General features: G+C 41.7%; 1 protein-coding gene across 1 annotated transcript in view; it reads left to right on the top strand.

Annotated features, from left to right (window-relative positions):
- LOC139766666 (kinesin-like protein KIF14) overlaps nt 1-23,698 on the top strand; it is a 282,193-nt gene that overhangs the window by 80,069 nt on the left and 178,426 nt on the right. Inside the window, exons 10-11 of the mRNA XM_071695567.1 lie at nt 7,749-7,865; nt 15,178-15,303. Coding sequence (XP_071551668.1) covers nt 7,749-7,865; nt 15,178-15,303 — 243 coding nt within the window. The remainder of the gene's footprint in view (nt 1-7,748; nt 7,866-15,177; nt 15,304-23,698) is intronic.

A 23,698-nucleotide genomic window follows, 5' to 3' on the forward strand; every position in this document is an offset into this window, starting at 1 on the left:
ATTGACCAAGAGGATATATGTGTCGGAGGTGGAGGGAACGAGGAGAAGAGGGAGACCAAATTGGAGGTGGAAAGATGGAGTGAAAAAGATTTTGTGTGATCGGGGCCTGAACATGCAGGAGGGTGAAAGGAGGGCAAGGAATAGAGTGAATTGGAGCGATGTGGTATACAGGGGTTGACGTGCTTTCAGTGGATTGAATCAAGGCATGTGAAGCGTCTGGGGTAAACCATGGAAAGCTGTGTAGGTATGTATATTTGCGTGTGTGGACGTGTCTATGTACATGTGTATGGGGGGGGGTTGGGCCATTTCTTTCGTCTGTTTCCTTGCGCTACCTCGCAAACGCGGGAGACAGCGACAAAGTATAAAAAAAAAAAAAAATATATATATATATATATATATATATATATATATATATATATATATATATATATATATATATATATACAGGAATGGAGAATGATGACAAAAGTTTTGTATCAACTCAAAAAAGTAATAAAAATATGCAAATTTATGTTTTGTTTAACTTTGTCTAGTTAGTATTTTGTGATTTGTAAAAAGTGATTCAGGAATATACTTTGAAATGATAATGTCCTTTGAACCCCTATGTAGTGAGTAGTCATCTACTTTGAAGTTTCATAATGCATTTTTTCAAGTTTTAGAGGAACTTCTTTAGAGTACTGAGAAACATGGTAAGCATTAAGCCGCTGGATATTTCAGTATAAGAACAGGATGTTAAACCCATATTTGGACCAGAGTATTTATTGGGCACTGTGGAACTTTAGACCTGAGCACTCTGCATATATTGATTTCAAAAGTTAACAAGGACACATATCTTTACAAAGCATGGGTTTTAGGTATGACAATATTAAGTAGGATGTATGTAGTTTTTTGTGGAAAGCTGTGATTTGGTTAATGTTTGGGTATGAAACATTCTTTTTTAAGGATGAATTGTATATGATACTTTGAGATGAAGGGGATTGGTAAGAGGGAGAGTTTTGTGGGATGATGATTGATGAAGAGCCATTGGATTGCTATTGGTGGGTGACGCCAATTTTGCTTTGTGTATATATATCTTTGTCATTTATCCCTGGGGATAGGGGAGCAAGAATACTTCCCACGTATTCCCTGCGTGTCGTAGAAGGCGACTAAAAGGGGAGGGAGCGGAGGGCTGGAAATCCTCCCCTCTCGTTTTTTTTTTTAACTTTCCAAAAGAAGGAACAGAGAATTGGGCCAGGTGAGGGTAGTCCCTCAAAGGCCCAGTCCTCTGTTCTTAACGCTACCTCGCTAATGCGGGAAATGGCAAATAGTTTGAAAGAAGAAAAAGAAAATATATATATATATATATTTATTGTATATTTTTTATTTTGATTTGTCGCTGTCTCCCGCGTTTGCGAGGTAGCGCAAGGAAACAGACGAAAGAAATGGCCCAACTGCCATATATATATATATATACACTTAAGTGTCCATACATGTACATATACATACATACACATACATGTACATATACAGACATTTACATATATACACATATGTGGATATTCATACTTGCTTGCCTTCTTCCATTCCTTATACTACCCCTTCCCACAGGAAACAGCATTGTTACCCCCTGCTTGAATGAGGTAGCACCAGGAAAACAGACAAAAAAGCCCACATTCATTCACACTCAGTCTCTAGCTGTCATGTGTAATGCACCAAGACCACAACTCCCTATCCACATTCAGATCCACAGTCCTTTCCATGGTTTACCCCAGACGTTTCACATGCCCTGGTTCTGTCCATTGACAGCACATCAACCTTGGTGTACCACACCATTCCACTTCACTCTATTCCTTTTACGCCTCACACCCTCCTGTATGTTCAAGCCCCTATCGCTCAAAATCTTTTTTACTCCTTCCTTCCACCACTGATTTGGTCTCCCGCATCTTGTTCCCTCCACCTCTGACATGTATATCTTCTTTCTCAACCTTTCCTCACTCATTCTTTCCATATGTCCAAACCATTTCAGTGCACCCTTTTTTGCTCTCTCAACCACACTCTTTATTACTTACATCCCAACTAGCTTCTCCCTCAACCCTGCTGAACCTGATAACCTTGCTCTTATTCACATTTACTCTCAACTTTTCACACACTTTCCAGGTCCAGTCACCAACTTTTGCAGTTTCACTCGAATCAGCCACCAGTGCTGTGTCAATGGTGAACAATAATTGACTTGCTTCCCAGGCTCTCTCATCTCCAATAGACTACATACTAGCCCCTCTCTCCAAAACTCTTGTTTTTACCTCCTTAACCACCCAATCCATAAACAAATTAAACATTCATGGGGTCATCACACACCCATGCTGCAGACCCACCTTCACTGAGAACCAATAACTCTCCTTGCTTCTTACTCATACAGATGCCTTACACCCTTGATAAAAACTTTTCTGCTTCTAGCAGCTTACCTCCCACACCATATATTCCTAAGATCTTCTACAGAGTATCTCTATCAACCCTATCATATGTCTTCTCCAGATCCATACATGCTACATACAGTCTTATCTGTTTTTCTAAGTATTTCTCACATATATTCTTCAAAGTAAACACCTGAAACACACATCTACCACTTCCGAAACCACACTGCTCCTTTCCAGTCTGATGCTCTGTACATGCCTTCACACTTTCAGTCGATACCCTCATGACATTTTCCAGAAATACTCAACAAACTTATGCCTCTTAAGTTTGAACACTTCCCTTTGCCTTTGTGCAGTGGCCCCAGACATGCAATCTGCTGATCCTTAGGCACTTAACCATAATTCATACATGCATTGAATATCCTTCCCAACCAATCAACAACACAGTCACCCCCTTTCTTAATAAATTCAACTGTAGTATCATCCAATCCCACCACCTTGCTGGATTTCATATTCTGCAAGGCTTTCACCACCTCTTCACTTTGCATCAAACTACTCTCCCTGACTCTCTTAACTTTGCATATCACCCCAACCTAAACACCCTACATTCGCCACTCTTATCACCAAACATGTTTAACAATCCTCCAAAGTACTCGATTCATCACAATCTGTTATTATTTCCCCATTTGCTCCCTTCACCAATGTCCCCATTTGTTGTCTTAAATTTCACACCTTTTTACCTCCTTCCAAAAGTGTCTTTTTATTCTCTCAAATGTTTGATGATACTCTCATCCAGGTCTCATTTGCCCTCTTTTTCAACCCATACACCTTCCTCTTGACCTCTTGCTGCTTTCTCTGATACATCTCCAAATCATTTGCATTCCTTCCTTGAAAGGACTGTCCAAGCACCTCTCTTCTCTCTTTCACTAGCAACTTTACTTCTTCATTCCACCTCTCGCTACCCATTTTGATATGTCCACCTACCACCTTTCGTGTGCCACATGCATCTCTTGCTTGTGCCATCACTGCTTCCCTAAATACCTCCCATTCCTCACCCACTTGCCTCATTTCATTTGCTATCCTTTTTGCCAATCTGCACTTGATCTGTCCTGATAGTATGTCACACAAATCTCTCTTCCAAGCTTGCTTACTCTCTCCACTCTCTTCTCCCTGACATTGTCTCCTCTTTTTCATAAACCTTTAAAAATCTTTACCCTCACCTCTGCAGGATAGTGATCAAACATCCCAGCAGCTGTCCCCCCTCTGCATATTTACATCCAGAAGTATCTCTTTTACTTGCCTGCCAATTGATACATGATGTAATAATGCCCGTTGACCATCTGTCCTACTCACATATGTATACTTGTATATATCTTTCTTTTTAGACCAGGTATTCCCAATCATCAGTCTTTTTTCATCACATAATTCCACAAGCTCTTCACCATTTTCATTCATAACACTAAATACCCCATGCACACCAATTATGCCCTCAACTGCCAAATTACTTACCTTCATATTTAAATTATCCATCACTAATACCTGGTCTTGTGCACCAAAACTGTTGACACAGTCATGTAACTGCTCCCAAAACACTTGCCTCTCATGATCTGTCTTCTCATGACCAGATACGTAAGCACCAATGATCACTGTCTCTCACTGTCCACTTTCAGTTTTCCCCACATCACACTTCCACAACTGCTTCAGGAATAGTGCTACTCTTTCCTTAGCTTTTGTTCTCTCACCAGCCCCAGCCTTTACTCCTAAGACATTTCCAAACCATTCTCCCCGTTTACCCTTGAGCTTTGTTTCACTCAGAGCTGAGGCATCCAGGTTTCTTTCCTTAAACAAACTACCTACCTCTCCCCTCTTCTCATTTTGATTACATCCACACACATTCAGACACCCCAGTCTGTGCCTCTGAGGAGGATGAGCACTCCCCGCTTGACTCTTTCTTCTGTTTCCTCTTTTAGGAATTGAAATACAAGAAGGGGAGGGTTTTCAGCCCCCTACTCCCACCCCTTTTACAGATATAGAATTTTTTTCTCTACACATTCTTCATTTCCTACATTATCGAATTAGCATTGAAAGCAGATGAGTGGGTCTGAGAGGGAGGAATTCTCACTTCTTTTCAGAGAGTAAAATAGGAGGTTAGGTTTTCCAGCCCCCTGCTCACACCCCTTTTAGTTGCCTTCTACAATACGCAGATAATACATTGGGCAGTATTCATTCTACCCTATCCCCATGGATGGTGTAAAAAAGATTTACACAAGTATATGTATGCGAGTAGGAGAGATAGTCAAAGGGCATTATTAGATTTCATGTTGATTGATAGGTGTATAAAAGGGAGACTTTTGGATATTAATGTGCTGAAAGGGGCAGCTAGTGGGATGTCTGACCATAGTTTTGTGGAGGTGAAGGTGAACATTTGAAGAGGTTTTCAAAAAAGAGAGAATGTTGGGGAGAAGAGAGTGGTGAGAGTAAGTGAGCTTGGAAAGGAGTCTTGTGTGAGGAAGTACCAGGACAGATTGAGTGAAGAATGGCAAAAGGTGAGAGCAAATGATTTGATGGGAGTGGATGAAGAATGGGAAGGAATTAGGTAAGCAGTGATGGCATGTGGCAAGAGAAAAGTGGGCAGATTAGAAAGAGTAGTGAGTGGTGGGATGAAGAAGTAAAGCTGTTGGTGATAGAGAAAAGAGAGGCGTTTCGACGATACTTGCAAGGAACATTTGCAAATGACCAGATGTATAAGAGAAAGTGGCAGGAGGTCAGAGGAAGGTGCAAGAGTTGAAAAAGAGGGCAAATGTGAGTTGAGGTGAGAGAGTATCATTAAACTTTATGGAGAATAAAAAGATGTTTTGGAAGGAGGTAAATAACGTGCATAAGACAAGAAAACAAACGGGAACATAGGTGAAGGGGCAAGAGGAAAGTGATAACGAGTAGTTATGAAGTGAGGAGGAGATGGATTGAGTATTTTGAAGGTTTGTTGAATGTTTTTGATGATAGAGTGGCAAATGTAGTGTGTTTAGATTGGGTAGGGTGTGAAGTGAGAGAGTCAGAGAGAGTGGTTTGGTGAAGAGAGAAGAGGTGATGAAAGCCCAGAAGATGAAGTCTGGGATGGTGGCAGGTTTAGATAGTATTGCAGTTGAATTTATTAAGAAAGGGGGTGACTGTGTTGTTGATTGGTTGGTAAGAATATTCATCGTATGTATGGATCATGGTGAAGTGTCTGAGGATTGGCAGAATGCATGTATAGTGCCGTTGTACAGAGACAAAGGGGTTAGAGGTGAGTCTTCAAACTGCAGAGGCATAAGTCTATTGAGTATTCCTGGGAAATTGTATGGCAGAGCATGAGACTGAGGAGGAGCAGTGTGGTTTCTGAAGTGGTAGAGGATGTGTGAATCAGGTGCTTGCTTTGAGGAATGTGCGTGAGAAATACTTAGAGAAACAGATGGATCTGGAGGAGGCATATGACAGGGTGGATAGAGATACTTTGTGGAAGGTCTTAAGACTATACAGTGTTGGAGGTAAACTGCTAGAAGCAAAGAAGTTTTCATCAAGGATGTAAGGCATGTGTATGAGTAGGAAGAGGAGAGTAATTGGTTCCCAGTGAAGGTTGGTCTGTGGCAGGGATGGGTGATGGCCCCAATGGTTATTTAACTTGTTTATGGATGGGGTGGTTAGGGAGGTGAATTCAAGAGTTTTGGAGAGAGGGGCAAATATGCAGTCTGTTGGGGATGAGAGGGCCTGTGAAGTGAGTCAGTTGTTGTTTACCAATGCTGTAGCACTGGTGGCTGATTCAAGTGAGAAACTGCAGAAGTTGGTGACTGAGTTTGGAAAAATGTGTGAAAGGAGAAAGTTGAGAGTAAATGTGAATAAGAGCAAAGTTATTAGGTTCAGCAGAGTTGAGGAACAAGTTAGTTGGGATGTAAGTTTGAATGGAGAAAGATTTGAGGAAGTGACATTTTATAGATACTTAGGAGTGGACTTAGCTGTGATTAGAACCATGGAAGTGGAAGCGAGTCACAGGGTTGGGGAGGGGGTGAAGATTCTGGGAGCAATGAAGAATGTGTGGAAAGAGACAACATTATCTCAGAGAGCCAAAATGGATATGTTTGAAGGAATAGTAGTTCCAACAATGCTATATGGTTGCGAGGCATGGGCTATAGATAGGGTTGTATGGAGGAGGGTGGATGTGTTGGAAATGAAATGTTTGAGGATAATATGTGGTGTTAGGTGGTTTGATTGACTAAGTAATGAAAGGGGAATAGAGATGTGTGGTAATAAAAAGAGTGGTTGAGAGAGCAGAAGAGGATGTTGAAATAGTTTGGACTTAAGGAGAAAATGAGTGAGGAAAGGTTGTGAAAGAGGATATATGTATCAGAGATGGAGGGAACAAGGAGAAGCAGGAGACCAATTGGAGGTGGAAGGATGGAATGAAAAAGATTTTGAGCATTAGGGCCAGAACATACAGGAGGGTGAGAGGCATGCAAGGAATAGAGTGAATTGGAATGATGTGGTATACAGGGGTCGACTTGCTGTCAGTGGACTGAACCAAGACATGTGAAACATCTGGTTTATACCATGGAAAGGTCTGTGGGGCCTGGATGGGGAGCTGAGGTGATTTCAGTGCATTGCACATGACAACTAGAGACTGAGTGTGAACGAATGTGGGCTTTTTTGTCCTTTTTACTGGTGCTATCCTCTTTCATACTTGCTTGCCATTCCCAAGTTAGCACGTTAGTGCCAGGGACAGACTGAGAAGGGCCACATCTACTCCCATCCATTCTCTTGCTGTCGTGTAATGCACTGAAACTAGAGCTGCTTTTTCCCATCCAACCTCCCAGACCTTTCCATAGTTTGCTTTGTATGCTTCACATTCCCTGATTTAGTACACAGACAGCCCGTCAACCCCAGTATATCACATCATTCCAATTCTCACTATCCAGTGCATGCTTTTCACCTTCCTATGTGGTTAGGCCCCAATCGCTCAAAATTTTTTCCATTCCATCCTTTTGTCTTCAATTTGGTCCACGTTTTCTTCTTGTTCCCTGTCACTTATGATACATATATCCTCTTTGTCAGTCTTTCCTCTCTCATTCTCTCCATATGTTCAGACTATTTCAGCACCCCCTCTTCTGCTTCCTCCACCACATTCTTTTTGACAAAACTCTCATCTCTCTTACTATTTCGTTATGTACTGGAATTTAACCCCTTTGCCAATGAGAGCTCTCCCAAATGCTCATAGTCCTTTGGTAAAAAAAGGAATTTTCATTCTTCAAAACCAACAGTTTTTGCAGAATTAAAATATTTCATTTAATTTGCCATTATTTGGGATACTTTAATCCTGTTTGTTTGCAGATAGAGGATGTTGAGGGTGAGCAGCTGGAGAGTAGCAAGGTGAGCATTATTAACCTTGTGGACCTGGCTGGAAGTGAACGTGTAGCAGCAGCTCAGTCACAGGGAGACAGACTGAAGGTATGTTAACTGCTCCATTTTTTTTATATTTTATATGAATGGTAGGTAGTAGTACATCACCATATTTAAGAAGTACATTAAGTTTTTGACATCCTGCTGTAGTTAAGAGTAATTTTTCCCATTTTTGAAGATAACTTCAGCATTAATAGATTTTGGTTTGTCAAGGTAGCAGGATAACATCTTCCCCTTGGAATAGGGTATCACTGTTATTTACTGCCTTGAGAGCTTGGAACCTCACTGCTGCAATATTTGTTCCATGGAAAGATGAAAGTGGCCTTTGATGTAAGCAACTTGCCATCAGCTGCTAAAGGAATTTTTTCAGATTTATATGGGTTAAAAGAATAGGAGTGTAGGGCTGGAGATGAAAATGGAAGAGGAGCCAAACTAGCAGTGCTCATCCTCCTTGAAGGCTTCACATGGGGTCCCTGAATGTGTGTGGATGTGACCAAGATGAGAAGAAAGGAGAAGTAGATAGTATGTGTTTGAGGAAAAGAACCTGAATGTTCTGGCTCTGCGTGAAACAAAGGTCAGTGGTAAAGAGGAAGAATCATATGGAAATATCATAGGTGTAAAGTTAGGGGTTGGTATGAGGGCAAAACTAAGGAAGGGGTAGCACTGCTGCTGAGGCAGGAGTTGTGGGAGCGTGAAAGAGTTTAGGGATGTGTGCTGTAGAATGACATGGGTAAAAATGAAAATGGATTGTTAGAGGTGGTTGATTATTTGTGCTTATGCATCTGACCATATGAACAAAGATGATGAGAGGTATGAGTTTTCGGAGCAGCTGAGTGAGTGTGTAAGCACTTGATGCTAGATACTAGTTAGTAGAGATGGGTGATTTAAATGCAAAAGTGAGTAATGTGGCAGTTGAGGATATGATTTGGGGGCATAGGATATTCAGAAAGGTAATTGGAAATGGTGAACAGCTTGTGGCATTGTGTGCTGAAAAATAGCTGGTGATAGGGAATACCTGGTTTAAAAAGAGGGACACACACAAGTATACACATATGTGATCAGGAAAGTGAGCATTATTGGACTGTATTCTAACTGAAAGGCATGCAAACAAGAGATTGTTGGATGTGAATGTGGTAATATGAACAGCTGGTGGGATGTCTGATCATTACCTGTTGGAGGTGAGGATGGAGATTAGAGGTTTTTAGTAAAGTGGAAACGACATGGCTGAGAAGAGGGTTATGAGAATGAGCTTGGAAGGGATGAGTGAAAGAATATTAGAAAAGATTGAGTTTACAGTGGCGAAAGTTGAGAGTTAATGAACCAAGGGGAGTGGGTGTGGAAAGGGAGGTAATTAGGGAAGCAGTGCTGGCATATGTGAGATACATGTGGCTTTTGGAAGGTGGGAAGTAGGTAGGTGAAGAAGGGTAGTGAGTGGAGGGATGATGAAGTAAAGTCAACAGTGACAGGTATTTCTTGCAGGGAAGGAGTGTAAACGATAAGGAGGTGTTCATGAGAAAGCAGCAGGAGATCAGGAGGAAGATTCAGAGGTTGAAAAAGAGGGCAAATGAGCTGTAGGGTGAACTAGTATTGGTAAACTTCAGGGAGACTAAGATGTTTTGAAAGGGAATTGATTATGAGAAAAACAAGAGGAAAAAATGGGAATTGGTGAAGGGGGAAAGTGGGGAAGTTGTAGCAGGTAGAGAGATGATTGAGTAGGTATTTTGAAGGACTGTTGAGTGTGTTTAGGTTGGGTGGTATTCAAAGTCAGAGAGTCATGGAAAGAGGTTTTTTGAAAGCCTTGTGTAAGATGAAATGTGGCGGTAGCTGGAGTGGATGGTATTTTGGTTAAATTTTGTGATAAAGTGGGGTGATTGTATTGTTGACTGGTAAGTTAGGATTTTTCAACATAGAAGTATGTTTGTTGAGTGTACCTGGTAAGTTGTATGGAAGAGTGGTGGCTGAGAGGATGAAGGCATGTATAGAGCATCAGACTGGGGAGGAACAGGAGTGGTAGAGGATGTGTGTATCAGTTGCGTACTTTGAAGAATGTATGTCAGAAATACTTAGAGCAACAGAAGGATTTGTATATGACATTTATGGATCTGGAGAAGGCATATGATAGGGTTCATAAAGATGCCTTGTGGAAGGTCTTTCAGATGTATGGTGTGGAAGGATAGCTACTAGAAGCAGTGAGAAGTTTTTATTTAGATTTTAAAGTTTTGTGTGTGAGTGGGAAGAGGGGAGAGTAAGTGGATCCAGGTGAAGGTTGGTTTGTGGTAGGGATGTATAATGTCCATGGCTGTTACATTTGTTTATGGATGGAATGGTGAGGGAGGTAAATGCAAGATTCTTCGATAGAGGGTAAAGTGTGCAGTCTGTAGGGGTGTGGGGTCCCTTGGAAAAGAGTCAGATGTTGTTTGTTGATGACTCAGCACTGGTGGCAGATCTGAGTGCAGAAAATTTGTATCCGAGTTTGGAAGAGGGTATGAAAGGTAGAAGTTCGGTAAATGTGAACAAATGTAAGATGAGGTTTAGCAGGGAAGAGGAACTGGTTAGTTGAGGTACAAGTTTTTGAATGGAGAAAATTTGGAGGATCTTAAGTGTTTTTGATACCTGAGGATGGACATAGTAGCAAATGGAACCACAGAAGCAGAAGTGAGTCTCATGATTGATGAGGGTGTAAAGGTTCTAGAAGCATTGAAGAATGTTTGGAAAGAAAGGTCATTGTCTGGGAGGATGAAAATTGGTGTTTAGAGGTATAATAGTCCCAATGATGTATGGGTGCAAGGCATGGGCAATGGACGATAATGTGTTGAGTAGTGTAGATGTGTTGGTAATGAAATGTTTGAGTACAATATGTAGTGTGAGGTGATTTGATCAAGGAAGTAAAAAAAGAGGAGCAGAGAGGTGTGGTAAAAGGATGAGTGTGGTGGAGAGAGCTGAAGAGGGTGTGCTGAAAATTAGTGAGTGAGGTGAGGTTGACAAAGAGGGTATGTATAGCATAGATGGAGGGTACAAGAGGATGAGAGATCAAATTGGAGGTGGAAGGATGGAGCAAGATAGATTTTAAATGCTTGGACCCTAAACATGCAGGTGGGTGAAAAGCATATACAGAATAGAGTGAATTGGAGCAGTTTGGTACGTAGGGGAACGACATGCTGTCAGTAGGACTGGTCCAGGGCATGTGAAGCAGATGGGGGAAGCCATGGAAAGGTCTCTGTTGCCTGGTTGTAGATAGAGGGCTGTGGTTTTGGTGCAGTACACATGACGGCTGGAGAATGTAGGTGAGTAGATGAGGCCTTTCATCATCTGTACCTGGTGCTATCTCACTAAAGCAAGAAATGGTGAAAATTATGAAAGAAAGGAAAAGAGAGCAGGGTATTACCAGGAACAAATGAAAAATTATCTCATTTCCACACCTGATGTCTAGATGTCATGAATAATGTAGTGAAAGCAGTGCATATTGTCCATAGACAAGCCCCTCAGATCATTCCATACTTTTTGATTCCTTCATATACATCATTTCAGTTTATTGGGTGCATGTCATTCACTAATATACATTTATCAAATTTTATCATATCCTTAGCACTTCTCTCACCCTTCTGAATTTGTATGCTGCAGCTCCTCAAAGCTTCTTTCACTCTGTTCTTTCATCTCCTTGGCTTCCCTTCTCCTTCCTCCCTCCACTTCTGATAAGAGATTTTCTTAGTCTTTTTCACCTCTCTATTTGTCAGCATCATTTTAGCACACCATGCTTGATTGCCTTAATCAGCTTGCACTTACCACAGTGCTACTCTTTGTCATTTTGTACATGATCATCCCTCCTTAAACCATTTATCATCCTCAGACATTCCTCTTTAAACCATTTATCATCCTCAGACACTTTATATCCCCCATGGCCATACTCTACCTTTCTTCTGTTTTCAAGGCCCAAGACTTATGTATATACAACACTGTAGGGACTTTTGTACCAATAGACAGTCACATTTTTGTCCTAAAAAGCACTGACTGTTTCTCCCACATGCTTCCTACCCCTTTCATTAACAATTAATTTTCAGGCTGGTTCTTGAAAAGTGTCATTTGTTCACTGAAAGGCCAGAATTATGGATATGTCTTTATTTCTTATTTTTTCAAAATTGAAAGATGTCTTATCTGTTTGACATTCATTTTCCTTGAGAACCATGTTAGACAATGAAAAAAATCATGATTTAAATAAAAAAATTGTGTACAGAATGGAAAAAGGTGAGAACAATGGAAGTAAGGGGAGTGGGGGAGGAATGGGATGTATTTAGGGAATCAGTGATGGATTGCGCAAAAGATGCTTGTGGCATGAGAAGAGTGGGAGGTGGGCTGTTTAGAAAGGGTAGTGAGTGGTGGGATGAAGAAGTAAGAGTATTAGTGAAAGAGAAGAGAGAGGCATTTGGACGATTTTTGCAGGGAAAAAATGGAATTGAGTGGGAGAAGTATAAAAGAAAGAGACAGGAGGTCAAGAGAAAGGTGCAAGAGGTGAAAAAAAGGGCAAATGAGAGTTGGGGTGAGAGACTATCAGTAAATTTTAGGGAGAATAAAAAGATGTTCTGGAAGGAGGTAAATAGGGTGCGTAAGACAAGGGAGCAAATGGGAACTTCAGTGAAGGGCGTAAATGGGGAGGTGATAACAAGTAGTGGTGATGTGAGAAGGAGATGGAATGAGTATTTTGAAGGCTTGTTGAATGTGTCTGATGACAGAGTGGCAGATATAGGGTGTTTTGGTCGAGGTGGTGTGCAAAGTGAGAGGGTTAGGGAAAATGATTTGGTAAACAGAGAAGAGGTAGTAAAAGCTTTGCGTAAGATGAAAGCCGGCAAGGCAGCAGGTTTGGATGGTATTGCAGTGGAATTTATTAAAAAAGGGGGAGACTGTATTGTTGACTGGTTGGTAAGGTTATTTAATGTATGTATGACTCATGGTGAGGTGCCTGAGGATTGGCGGAATGCGTGCATAGTGCCATTGTACAAAGGCAAAGGGGATAAGAGTGAGTGCTCAAATTACAGAGGTATAAGTTTGTTGAGTATTCCTGGTAAATTATATGGGAGGCTATTGATTGAGAGGGTGAAGGCATGTACAGAGCATCAGATTGGGGAAGAGCAGTGTGGTTTCAGAAGTGGTAGAGGATGTGTGGATCAGGTGTTTGCTTTGAAGAATGTATGTGAAAAATACTTAGAAAAGCAAATGGATTTGTATGTAGCATTTATGGATCTGGAGAAGGCATGTGATAGAGTTGATAGAGATGCTCTGTGGAAGGTATTAAGAATATATGGTGTGGGAGGCAAGTTGTTAGAAGCAGTGAAAACTTTTTATCGAGGATGTAAGGCATGTGTACGTGTAGGAAGAGAGGAAAGTGATTGGTTCTCAGTGAATGTAGGTTTGCGGCAGGGGTGTGTGATGTCTCCATGGTTGTTTAATTTGTTTATGGATGGGGTTGTTAGGGAGGTAAATGCAAGAGTCTTGGAAAGAGGGGCAAGTATGAAGTCTGTTGGGGATGAGAGAGATTGGGAAGTGAGTCAGTTGTTGTTCGCTGATGATACAGCGCTGGTGGCGGATTCATGTGAGAAACTGCAGAAGCTGGTGACCGAGTTTGGTAAAGTGTGTGAAAGAAGAAAGTTAAGAGTAAATGTGAATAAGAGCAAGGTAATTAGGTACAGTAGGGTTGAGGGTCAAGTCAATTGGGAGGTGAGTTTGAATGGAGAAAAACTGGAGGAAGTGAAGTGTTTTAGATATCTGGGAGTGGATCTGTCAGCGGATGGAACCATGGAAGCGGAAGTGGATCATAGGGTGGGGGAGGGGGCGAAAATTTTGGGAGCCTTGAAGAATGTGTGGAAGTCGAGAACATTATCTCGGAAAGCAAAAGTGGGTATGTTTGAAGGAATAGTGGTTCCAACAATGTTGTATGGTTGCGAGGCGTGGGCTATGGATAGAGTTGTGCGCAGGAGGATGGATGTGCTGGAAATGAGATGTTTGAGGACAATGTGTGGTGTGAGGTGGTTTGATCGAGTAAGTAACGTAAGGGTAAGAGAGATGTGTGGAAATAAAAAGAGCGTGGTTGAGAGAGCAGAAGAGGGTGTTTTGAAATGGTTTGGGCACATGGAGAGAATGAGTGAGGAAAGATTGACCAAGAGGATATATGTGTCGGAGGTGGAGGGAACGAGGAGAAGAGGGAGACCAAATTGGAGGTGGAAAGATGGAGTGAAAAAGATTTTGTGTGATCGGGGCCTGAACATGCAGGAGGGTGAAAGGAGGGCAAGGAATAGAGTGAATTGGAGCGATGTGGTATACTGGGGTTGACGTGCTGTCAGTGGATTGAATCAAGGCATGTGAAGCGTCTGGGGTAAACCACGGAAAGCTGTGTAGGTATGTATATTTGCGTGTGTGGACGTGTGTATGTACATGTGTATGGGGGGGGGGTTGGGCCATTTCTTTCGTCTGTTTCCTTGCGCTACCTCGCAAACGCGGGAGACAGCAACAAAGTATAAAAAAAAAAAAAAATAAATAAATAAAAAAATTAGGAAAATAAAAGTTTTTCTGTAAATAATATGAATTAGAGGCATAGCTGAATTAGTAAGGGGTCAAAATTACTACAAAATATAATGAATTTAGGTAATGATATCCAAGTTATAAAGACACTATCTATATTGATGATATATGCATTCCTGCAAAGTTAGCAATTTTGTAATTGTTTTTTTTCTTATATTCTTCAGTTTGCCATAACTTCATAACCAGTTTTCTACAGCTTCAAGGTTGTGCTACAATCAGTAGGAGGGAAAGGATGGACTCCTACGGGGTGTAAAGTTCACTTAAGATGATTTTTCACTCGCAGCATAACTACAAGCAGTTAGAATATGATAATGCCTCCTTCACTAGACATCATTTTATTTAGAGTACTAATAGTTTCATTAGCAATGAATTCAAAAATAGATTCAGGAAAGAATTGTGCAAAACAAATCTTCAGAACCATCAATAATGTGGTGTCCATTGAATTGTGGAATGCTACCTGAATCTGGTAGAGTTGAATCATTGACATTCTCAGTCTAATGCCATTCACATGTAAAGTTTGGTGTATCTGTGCTTGTTGACGGAGGTGGGTCAGGTGTTTCATTGTCCTCCTCCTCCTCCACATCATCTGTCCTCCTCCTCCACAACATCCAAATTCTAAGAAATGTCATGTGTGTCCTCATATTTTGCTGTCATTTTTCTTTGGTTGCACAGTAAACTACTTTTTTCAAGCAATGTTAGCCTTATGAATACTGTAAGTACCCTGTGTGAAAACTTTATAGAGGCCTAAAAGATAGCCAGCAAAGAGATTGATTTTGTCATTATTCCACAGGAGGGTGTTTGTATAAACAAGTCACTCTTAACTCTAGGGAAAGTGATTACTGCTCTTGCAGAGAGTGAGGGACGGCGAAGACCTTTTATTCCATATAGAGAGTCAGTGCTAACATATCTCTTAAAGGTAAGGATTAATGTTCATTTTGTATAAGGTATTTCATTTCTCATGATATATCTAAAAATTGTTTGAAATAAGTGAAATATCTTGTGGGAAGGAACCATAAAATTTTTTTGCAAGCCTGAACCCAATGAATGCAGCTACTTTGCAGTGTAGTTGTGCCTATGTGTGTCACTTTTCTGTAAATAAGCAAGTAAGTAAATTAGTAAGACATTTTTTTTGAAAGAATAGGATATGTATATGACATATGTAGTTGTGCATTGAGCTTCCAAAAATAAATAGATATTTAGGGTGCACATTTTACTAAGCAGTTATAATTTTCAACTTTCTAGTGATAGATGTTTTAGTATTTTTTATTTATTTATTTATTTTACTTAACTGTCATCTTCCGAGTTAGCGAGGTAGCGCAGGGGAACAGACAAGGAATGGCCCTACCTACCTGCATACACATGTATATACATAAACGCCCTCACACGCACATAAACATTTCAACGTATACATACATATGTTTGAAGTATGTTTGGGTATGTTTGAAGGAATAGTGGTTCCAACAATGTTGTATGGTTGCGAGGCGTGGGCTATGGATAGAGTTGTGCGCAGGAGGATGGATGTGCTGGAAATGAGATGTCTGAGGACAATGTGTGGTGTGAGGTGGTTTGATCGAGTAAGTAACGTAAGGGTAAGAGAGATGTGTGGAAATAAAAAGAGCGTGGTTGAGAGAGCAGAAGAGGGTGTTTTGAAATGGTTTGGGCACATGGAGAGAATGAGTGAGGAAAGGTTGACCAAGAGGATATATGTGTCGGAGGTGGAGGGAACGAGGAGAAGAGGGAGACCAAATTGGAGGTGGAAAGATGGAGTGAAAAAGATTTTGTGTGATCGGGGCCTGAACATGCAGGAGGGTGAAAGGAGGGCAAGGAATAGAGTGAATTGGAGCGATGTGGTATACTGGGGTTGACGTGCTGTCAGTGGGTTGTATCAAGACATGTGAAGCGTCTGGGGTAAACCATGGAAAGCTGTGTAGGTATGTATATTTGCGTGTGTGGACGTATGTATATACGTGTGTATGGGGGGGGTTGGGCCATTTCTTTCGTCTGTTTCCTTGCGCTACCTCGCAAACGCGGGAGACAGCGACAAAGTATTAACAAAAAAAAAAAAAAAAAAAAAAACATATACATACAGAGACATACATATATACAGATGCACATATCCATACTTGCTGCCTTCATCCATTCCCATTGCCACCCTGCCACACATGAAATTGTATCCCACCCTCCAGCAAGGCATTGCTAGGAACAGACAAAAAGGGACACATTTGTTCACACTCAGTCTCTAGCTGTCATTTGTAATGTACAGAAAGCACTGCTCCCTTTCCATATCCAGGCCCCAACTATCTTTCCATGGTTTACCCCAGATGCTTCACTTGCCCTGGTTCAATCCATTGACAGCTCATCGACCATGCCCTGGTTCAATCCATTGACAGCACATCGACCCTGGTATACCACATCGTTCCAATTCACTCTATTCCTTGCGCACCTTTCACCCTCCTGTATGTTCAGGCCCCGATTGCTCACAGTGTTTTTCACTCCATCCTTTCACCTCCAGTTTGGTCTCCCACTTCTCGTTCCCTCCACCTCTGACACATATATCCTCTTTGTCAGTCGTTCCTCACTCATTCTCTCCATGTGACCAAACCATTTCAATACACCATCTTCTGCTTTCTCAATCACACTCTTTTTATTACCACACATCTCTCACCCTTTCATTACTTACTCGATCAAACCATCTCGCACCCAATATTGTCCTCAAACATCTCATTTCCAACACTTCCACCCTCCTCCGCAGAAACCTATCTATAGCCCATGCCTCACAACCATATAACATTGTTGGAACCACTATTCTTTCAAACATACCCATTTTTGCTCTCAGAGATAATGTTCTCGCCTTCCACACATTCTTCAACGCTTCCAGAACCTTTGCCCCCTCCCCCACCCTGTAACTCACTTCTGCTTCCATGGTTCCATCAGCTGCCAAAGCCACTCCCAGATATCTAAAACACTTCACTTCCTCCAGTTTTTCTCCATTGAAACTCACCTCCCAGTTTAATTGTCAATTCAACCTACTGAACCTAATAACCTTGCTCTTATTGACATTTACTCTCAGCTTTCTTCTTTCACACACTTTACCAAATTCAGTCACCATCTTCTGCAGTTTCTCACCTGAATCAGCGCTGTACCATCAGAGAACAACTGACTCATTTCCCAAGCCCTGTCATCTACAACAGACTGTATACTTGCCCCTCTTTCCAAAACTCTTGTATTCACATCCCTAACAACCCCATCCATAAACAAATTTAAACAACCATGGAGACATCATGCATCCTTGCCGCAAACTGACATTCACTTAGAACCAATTACTTTCCTCTCTTCCTACTCAGGCACATGCCTTACATCCTCAATAGAAACTTTTCACTGCTTCTAACAACTTGCTTCCCACACCATATATTCTTGATACCTTCCACAGAGCATCTCTATCAACTCTGTCATATGCCTTCTCCAAATCCAGAAATGCTACATACAAATCCATTTGCTTTTCTAAGTATTTTTCACATGAATTCTTCAAAGCAAACACCTGATCCACACATCCTCTACCACTTCTGAAACCACACTGCTCTTCCCCAATCTGATGCTCTTTACATGCCTTCACCCTCTCAATCAATACCCTCCCATATAATTTCCTAGGAATACTCAACAAACTTATACCTTTGTAATTTGAGCACTCGCCTTTATCCCCTTTGCCTTTGTACAGTGGCACTATGCATGCAACCCGCCAATCCTCAGGCACCTCACCATGAGTCATACATACATTGAATATCCTTACCAACCAGTCAACAACACAGTCACCCCACTTTTTGATAAATTCCACTGCAATACCATCCAAACCCACTGCCTTGCCGGCTTTCATCTTCCACAAAGCTTTTACTACCTCTTCTCTGTTTACCAAATCATTCTCCCTAACTCTCTGACTTCGCATGCCACCTCAACCAAAACACCCTATATTTGCCACTCTATCATCTAACACATTCAACAAACCTTCAAAATACTCGCTCCATATCCTTCTCATCACCACTACTTGTTATTACCTCCCCATTAGCCCCCTCCACCAACGGTCCATCTGTTCTCTTGTCTTACGCACTTTATTTACCTCCTTCCAAAACATCTTTTTATTCTCCCTAAAATTTGATGATACTCTCTCACCCCAACTCTCATTTGCCCTTTTTTTCATCTCTTGCACCTTTCTCTTGACCTCCTGCCTCTTTCTTTTATGCATCTCCCAGTCATTTGCACTATTTCCCTGCAGAGATCATCCAAATGCCTCTCTCTTCTCTTTCACTAATAATCTTACTTCTTCATCCCACCACTCACTACCCTTTCTAATCTGCCCACCTCCCACGCTTCTCATGCCACAAGCATCTTTTGCACAAGCCATCACTGCTTCCCTAAATACATCCCATTCCTCCCCCACGCCCTTTATGTCCTTTGTTCTCACCTTTTTCCATTCTGTACTCAGTCTCTCCTGGTACTTCCTCACACAAGTCTCCTTCCCAAGCTCACTTACTCTCACCACTCTCTTCACCCCAACATTCTCTCGTCTTTTCTGAAAACTTCTACATATCTTCACCTTCGCCTCCACAAGATAATGATCAGACATCCCTCCGGTTGCACCTCTCAGCACATGAACTTCCAAAAGTCTCTCTTTCACACGCCTATCAATTAACACATGATCCATTAACGCTCTCTGGCCATCTCTCCTACTTACATACGTATACTTATGTATATCTCTCTTTTTAAACCAGATATTCCCAGTCACCAGTTCCTTTTTCAGCACATAAATCTGCAAGCTCGTCACCACTTCCATTTGCAGCACTGAACACCCCATGTACACCAATTATTCCCTCAACTGCCACATTACTCACCTTTGCATTCAAATCACCCATCACTATAATCCGGTCTCGTGCATCAAAACTACTAACACACTCACTCAGCTGCTCCCAGAACACTTGCCTCTCATGATCTTTCTTCTCATGCCAAGGTGCATATGCACCAGTAATCACCCATCTCTCTCCATCCACTTTCAGTTTTACCCATATCAATCTAGAGTTTACTTTCTTACACTCTATCGCATGCTCCCACTACTGTTTCAGGAGTACTGCTACTCCTTCCCTTGCTCTTGTCCTCTCACTAACCCCTGACTTTACTCCCAAGACATTCCCAAACCACTCTTCCCCTTTACCCTTGAGCTTCATTCTACTCAGAGTGAAAACATCCAGGTTCCTTTCCTCAAACATACTACCTATCTCTCCTTTTTTCTCATCTTGGTTCCACTCAAAGCCAAAACATCCAGGTTCCTTTCCTCAAACATACTACCTATCTCTCCTTTTTTCTTGGTTACATCCACAGCCTTCGAGGAGGATGAGCACTCCACGCGGGTTTTAGATATCTGGGAGTGGATTTGGCAGCAGATGAAACCATGGAAGCGGAAGTGAATCATGGGGTGGGGGAGGGGGCGAAAGTTCTGGGAGCGTTGAAAAATGTGTGGAAGTCGAGAATGTTGTCTTGGAAAGCAAAAATGTTATATGGTTTCGAGGCGTGGGCTCTAGATAGAGTTGTGTGGAGTAGGGTGGATGTGCTGGAAATGAGATGTTTGAGGACAATATGTGGTGTGAGGTGGTTTGATCGAGTAAGTAATGAAAGGGTAAGAGAGATGTGTGGTAATAAAAAGAGTGTGGTTGAGAGAGCAGGAAAGGGTGTTTTGAAATGGTTTAGTCACATTGAGAGAATGAGTGAGGAAAGATTGACCAAGAGGATATGTGTATCAGAGGTGGAGGGAACGAGGAGAAGTGGGAGACCAAATTGGAGGCGGAAAGATGGAAGTGAAAAAGATTTTGAGTGATTGGGGCCTGAACATGCAGGAGGGTGAAAGGCGTGCAATGAATAGAGTGAATTGGAACGATTTGGTATACCGGAGTTGACGTGCTGTCAATGGATTGAACCCGGGCATGTGAAGTGTCTGGGGTAAACCATGGAAAGTTTTGTGGGGCCTGGAAGTGGAAAGGGAGCTGTGGTTTCAGTGCATTATACATGACAGCTAGAGACTGAGTGTGAATGAATGTGGCCTTTGTTGTCTTTTCCTAGCGCTACCTCGCGCACCTGCAAGGGGAGGGGGCTGTCATTTTATGTGTGGCGGGGTGGCGACGGCGATGAATAAGGGCAGACAGTATGAATTATGTACATGTGTATATATGTATATGTCTGAGAGTGTATATGTATGTATACGTTGAGATGTATAGGTATGTATATGTGCGTGTGTGGACGTGTATGTATGTACATTTGTATTTAGGTGGGTTGGGCCATTCTTTTGCCTGTTTCCTTGCGCTACCTCGCTAATGAAGGAGACAGCGATAAAGTAGAATAGAATAGAATAAAAAATTATTTGCTCACACACCTTCATATCATTGTATACAATTCTCTTCTCTTTGCATCACTCAGCTTGATTAGCTGGTCTGTAACTGACAACTGACTCCCAATGAATTTGTGGAATTTTTTCTTTTTTTCTTTTTGCCTTTTCCACAATATTCTCCTCAGCTTTTTTTTTGTTCCATCTTTCTAATCCTGGTATACTCATCCCTTGCTCCCTTATACCTTGTAATTACTTTTTTGTGCAGTATGGATAAGAAGTTTTACATTCGTGGGGACCCCATCTCTTGCACATTCTGCACCATCATACAACTTCTTAAATTTATTTATGCAGTCTGCATCAACCTTGTACTCAGTTGAATATTCTGTTCCATGCATCCACCACTCATATATTCAAAAAGTACTTTTTTATATATTTTATTACAAGTTTCTTGCTTAATGTCAAGTCGTTTGGTTGCTCTGTTTTTACATCTCTCAAAGAACAAAGAACTTTTCACTATCCACATCATTGACCTGTTTTGAAAACAAAAAGGTTGTGATCAGGTCACCCTTCACTCTTCGTTTGCTTGCAGTATACCATATATTTTTCTTTTATACATGAATGCCATTCCCACGTTAGCAAGGTAGTGCCAGGAACAGATGAAAAAAGGGCCACATTCAGTCACATCCATTCTTTAGCTTTTATGTGTAATGCACCAAAACCACAGCCCTTTCCACAACTGCCCGCAGGCCTTTCCATGGTTTCCCCTGGCCACTTTACATCCCCTGGTTCAGTCCATTGACAGCACATCGTATACCACATTGCTCCATTTCACTGTGCTCTATGCGCCCCTCAGCTTGTTTAGTTACCAGTTACTTTAAATCTTTTTCACTGCATCCTTCCATCTTCAGGTTGGTATGTCCCTTCTAGTGAAATGCATATCTAATTTGTCAACCTTTCCTCACTGATTTTTTCTGTATGCCCTGACCATTTCAGCACACTCTACAAATTTTTCCACCGCACTCTTCCTATTACCAAGTCTCTCTCTTACCCTTTTATTACTTTCTCAATCAAATCCCCTTGCACCCCATAATATCCTCAAACTTTTCATTTCCAATGCATCCACCCTCCTCTACACGTCTTGACTTGTAGACCATGCCTTCCATCCATACAATATTTTGTTAGGACTTCTATATACCCATTACGCCCTCCCAGATAATGACCTTTCTTTTCACTTATTCTTCAATGCTTCAGAACCTTCAGACCCACTAACCCAGCACATGACTCACTTCCACCTCCATGGTTCCACTTGCTGCCATGTCCACTTCTGTTTATCTAACACCTCATTTTACTTTCAAATTTTCTTCATTCCAACACACACACCATCCAACATGTTCCTCTGCCCTGCTAAACTTAATCACCTTGCATTCACTTTCAATTTCCTCCTTTCACACACACTTCCACAGTCATCCTGCAGTTTCTCACTTGAATCTGTCCTCAGTGCTTTGTCTTCAGCAAGCAAAAAGTGACTCACTTCTCAGGCTCCCCTTACCCCCTGCTGACTGTATACCCTTCCCTTCTCCCCAAGATCCCTGCTTTTACTTCCCTCATCACCCCATCCATAAACAAATTAAACAGCCATAGTATCATAACACAACCCTGCCAGAGACCAACCTATACATGAAACCACTCTTTCTCCTCTCATCCTACCCATATACATTCTTACTTGCTTTAAAACTTGTCACAGCTTCCAGTACCATTCATCTTCCACCATATATCCATAAGACCTTCCAAAAGGCATCTCCCTCACCCTTTACATGTGCTTTTCCAGAAACATGAATGACACATACAAATCCTTTTTTTCTAAGTACTGCTCACACACATTCTTCAAAGCAAACATATTATCCCCACATCCTCTGTCACTTGAAACCACTGTGTTCCTCCTTAACCTGATGCTCTATACATGCCTTCACCCTCTCAATCACCGCTATCCCATACAGCTTACTAAGTACCTTCAACAAACATACCTTTGTAGTTTGAACACTCACCTTTTTCCCACATGCCTTTAAGCGGTGGTATTATACATGCATTCTGTCAATCCTTAGGCACCTTTCTATGATCCATACATACAGTTTAAATCATAACTAACCAATCAACAACACAGTCACCCTTTTTCATGAGAAATCAGCAGCAATACCATATATACCATTTTTTTCATACATATTCGCCATTTCCCACACTAGCGAGGTAGTGTTAAGAACAGAGGACTGAGCCTTAGAGGGAATATCCTCCCTTGGCCCCCTTCTCTGTTCCGTTTTTTGAAAAATTAAAAACGGGAGGAGAGGAATTTCAGCCCCCACTCCCTCCCCTTTTAGTTGTCTACTATGATGTGCAGGGAATAAATGGGAAGTATTATTTCTCTCCTATCCCAGGGATATATGCCATATGTATACCATATATATCTTTTTTTTTTTTTTTTTTTTTGCCGCTGTCTCCCGCGTTTGCGAGGTAGCGCAAGGAAACAGACGAAAGAAATGGCCCAACCCACCCCCATACACATGTATATACATACGTCCACACACGCAAATATACATACCTACACAGCTTTCCATGATTTACCCCAGACGCTTCACATGCCTTGATTCAATCCACTGACAGCACGTCAACCCCGGTATACCACATCGCTCCCATTCACTCTATTCCTTGCCCTCCTTTCACCCTCCTGCATGTTCAGGCCCCGATCACACAAAATCTTTTTCACTCCATCTTTCCACCTCCAATTTGGTCTCCCTCTTCTCCTCGTTCCCTCCACCTCCGACACATATATCCTCTTGGTCAATCTTTCCTCACTCATTCTCTCCATGTGCCCAAACCATTTCGAAACACCCTCTTCTGCTCTCTCAACCACGCTCTTTTTATTTCCACACATCTCTCTTACCCTTTCGTT

The sequence above is a fragment of the Panulirus ornatus genome, chromosome 4 (assembly GCF_036320965.1).
Source record: "Panulirus ornatus isolate Po-2019 chromosome 4, ASM3632096v1, whole genome shotgun sequence".
Classification (NCBI taxonomy): Eukaryota; Metazoa; Arthropoda; class Malacostraca; order Decapoda; family Palinuridae; genus Panulirus; species Panulirus ornatus.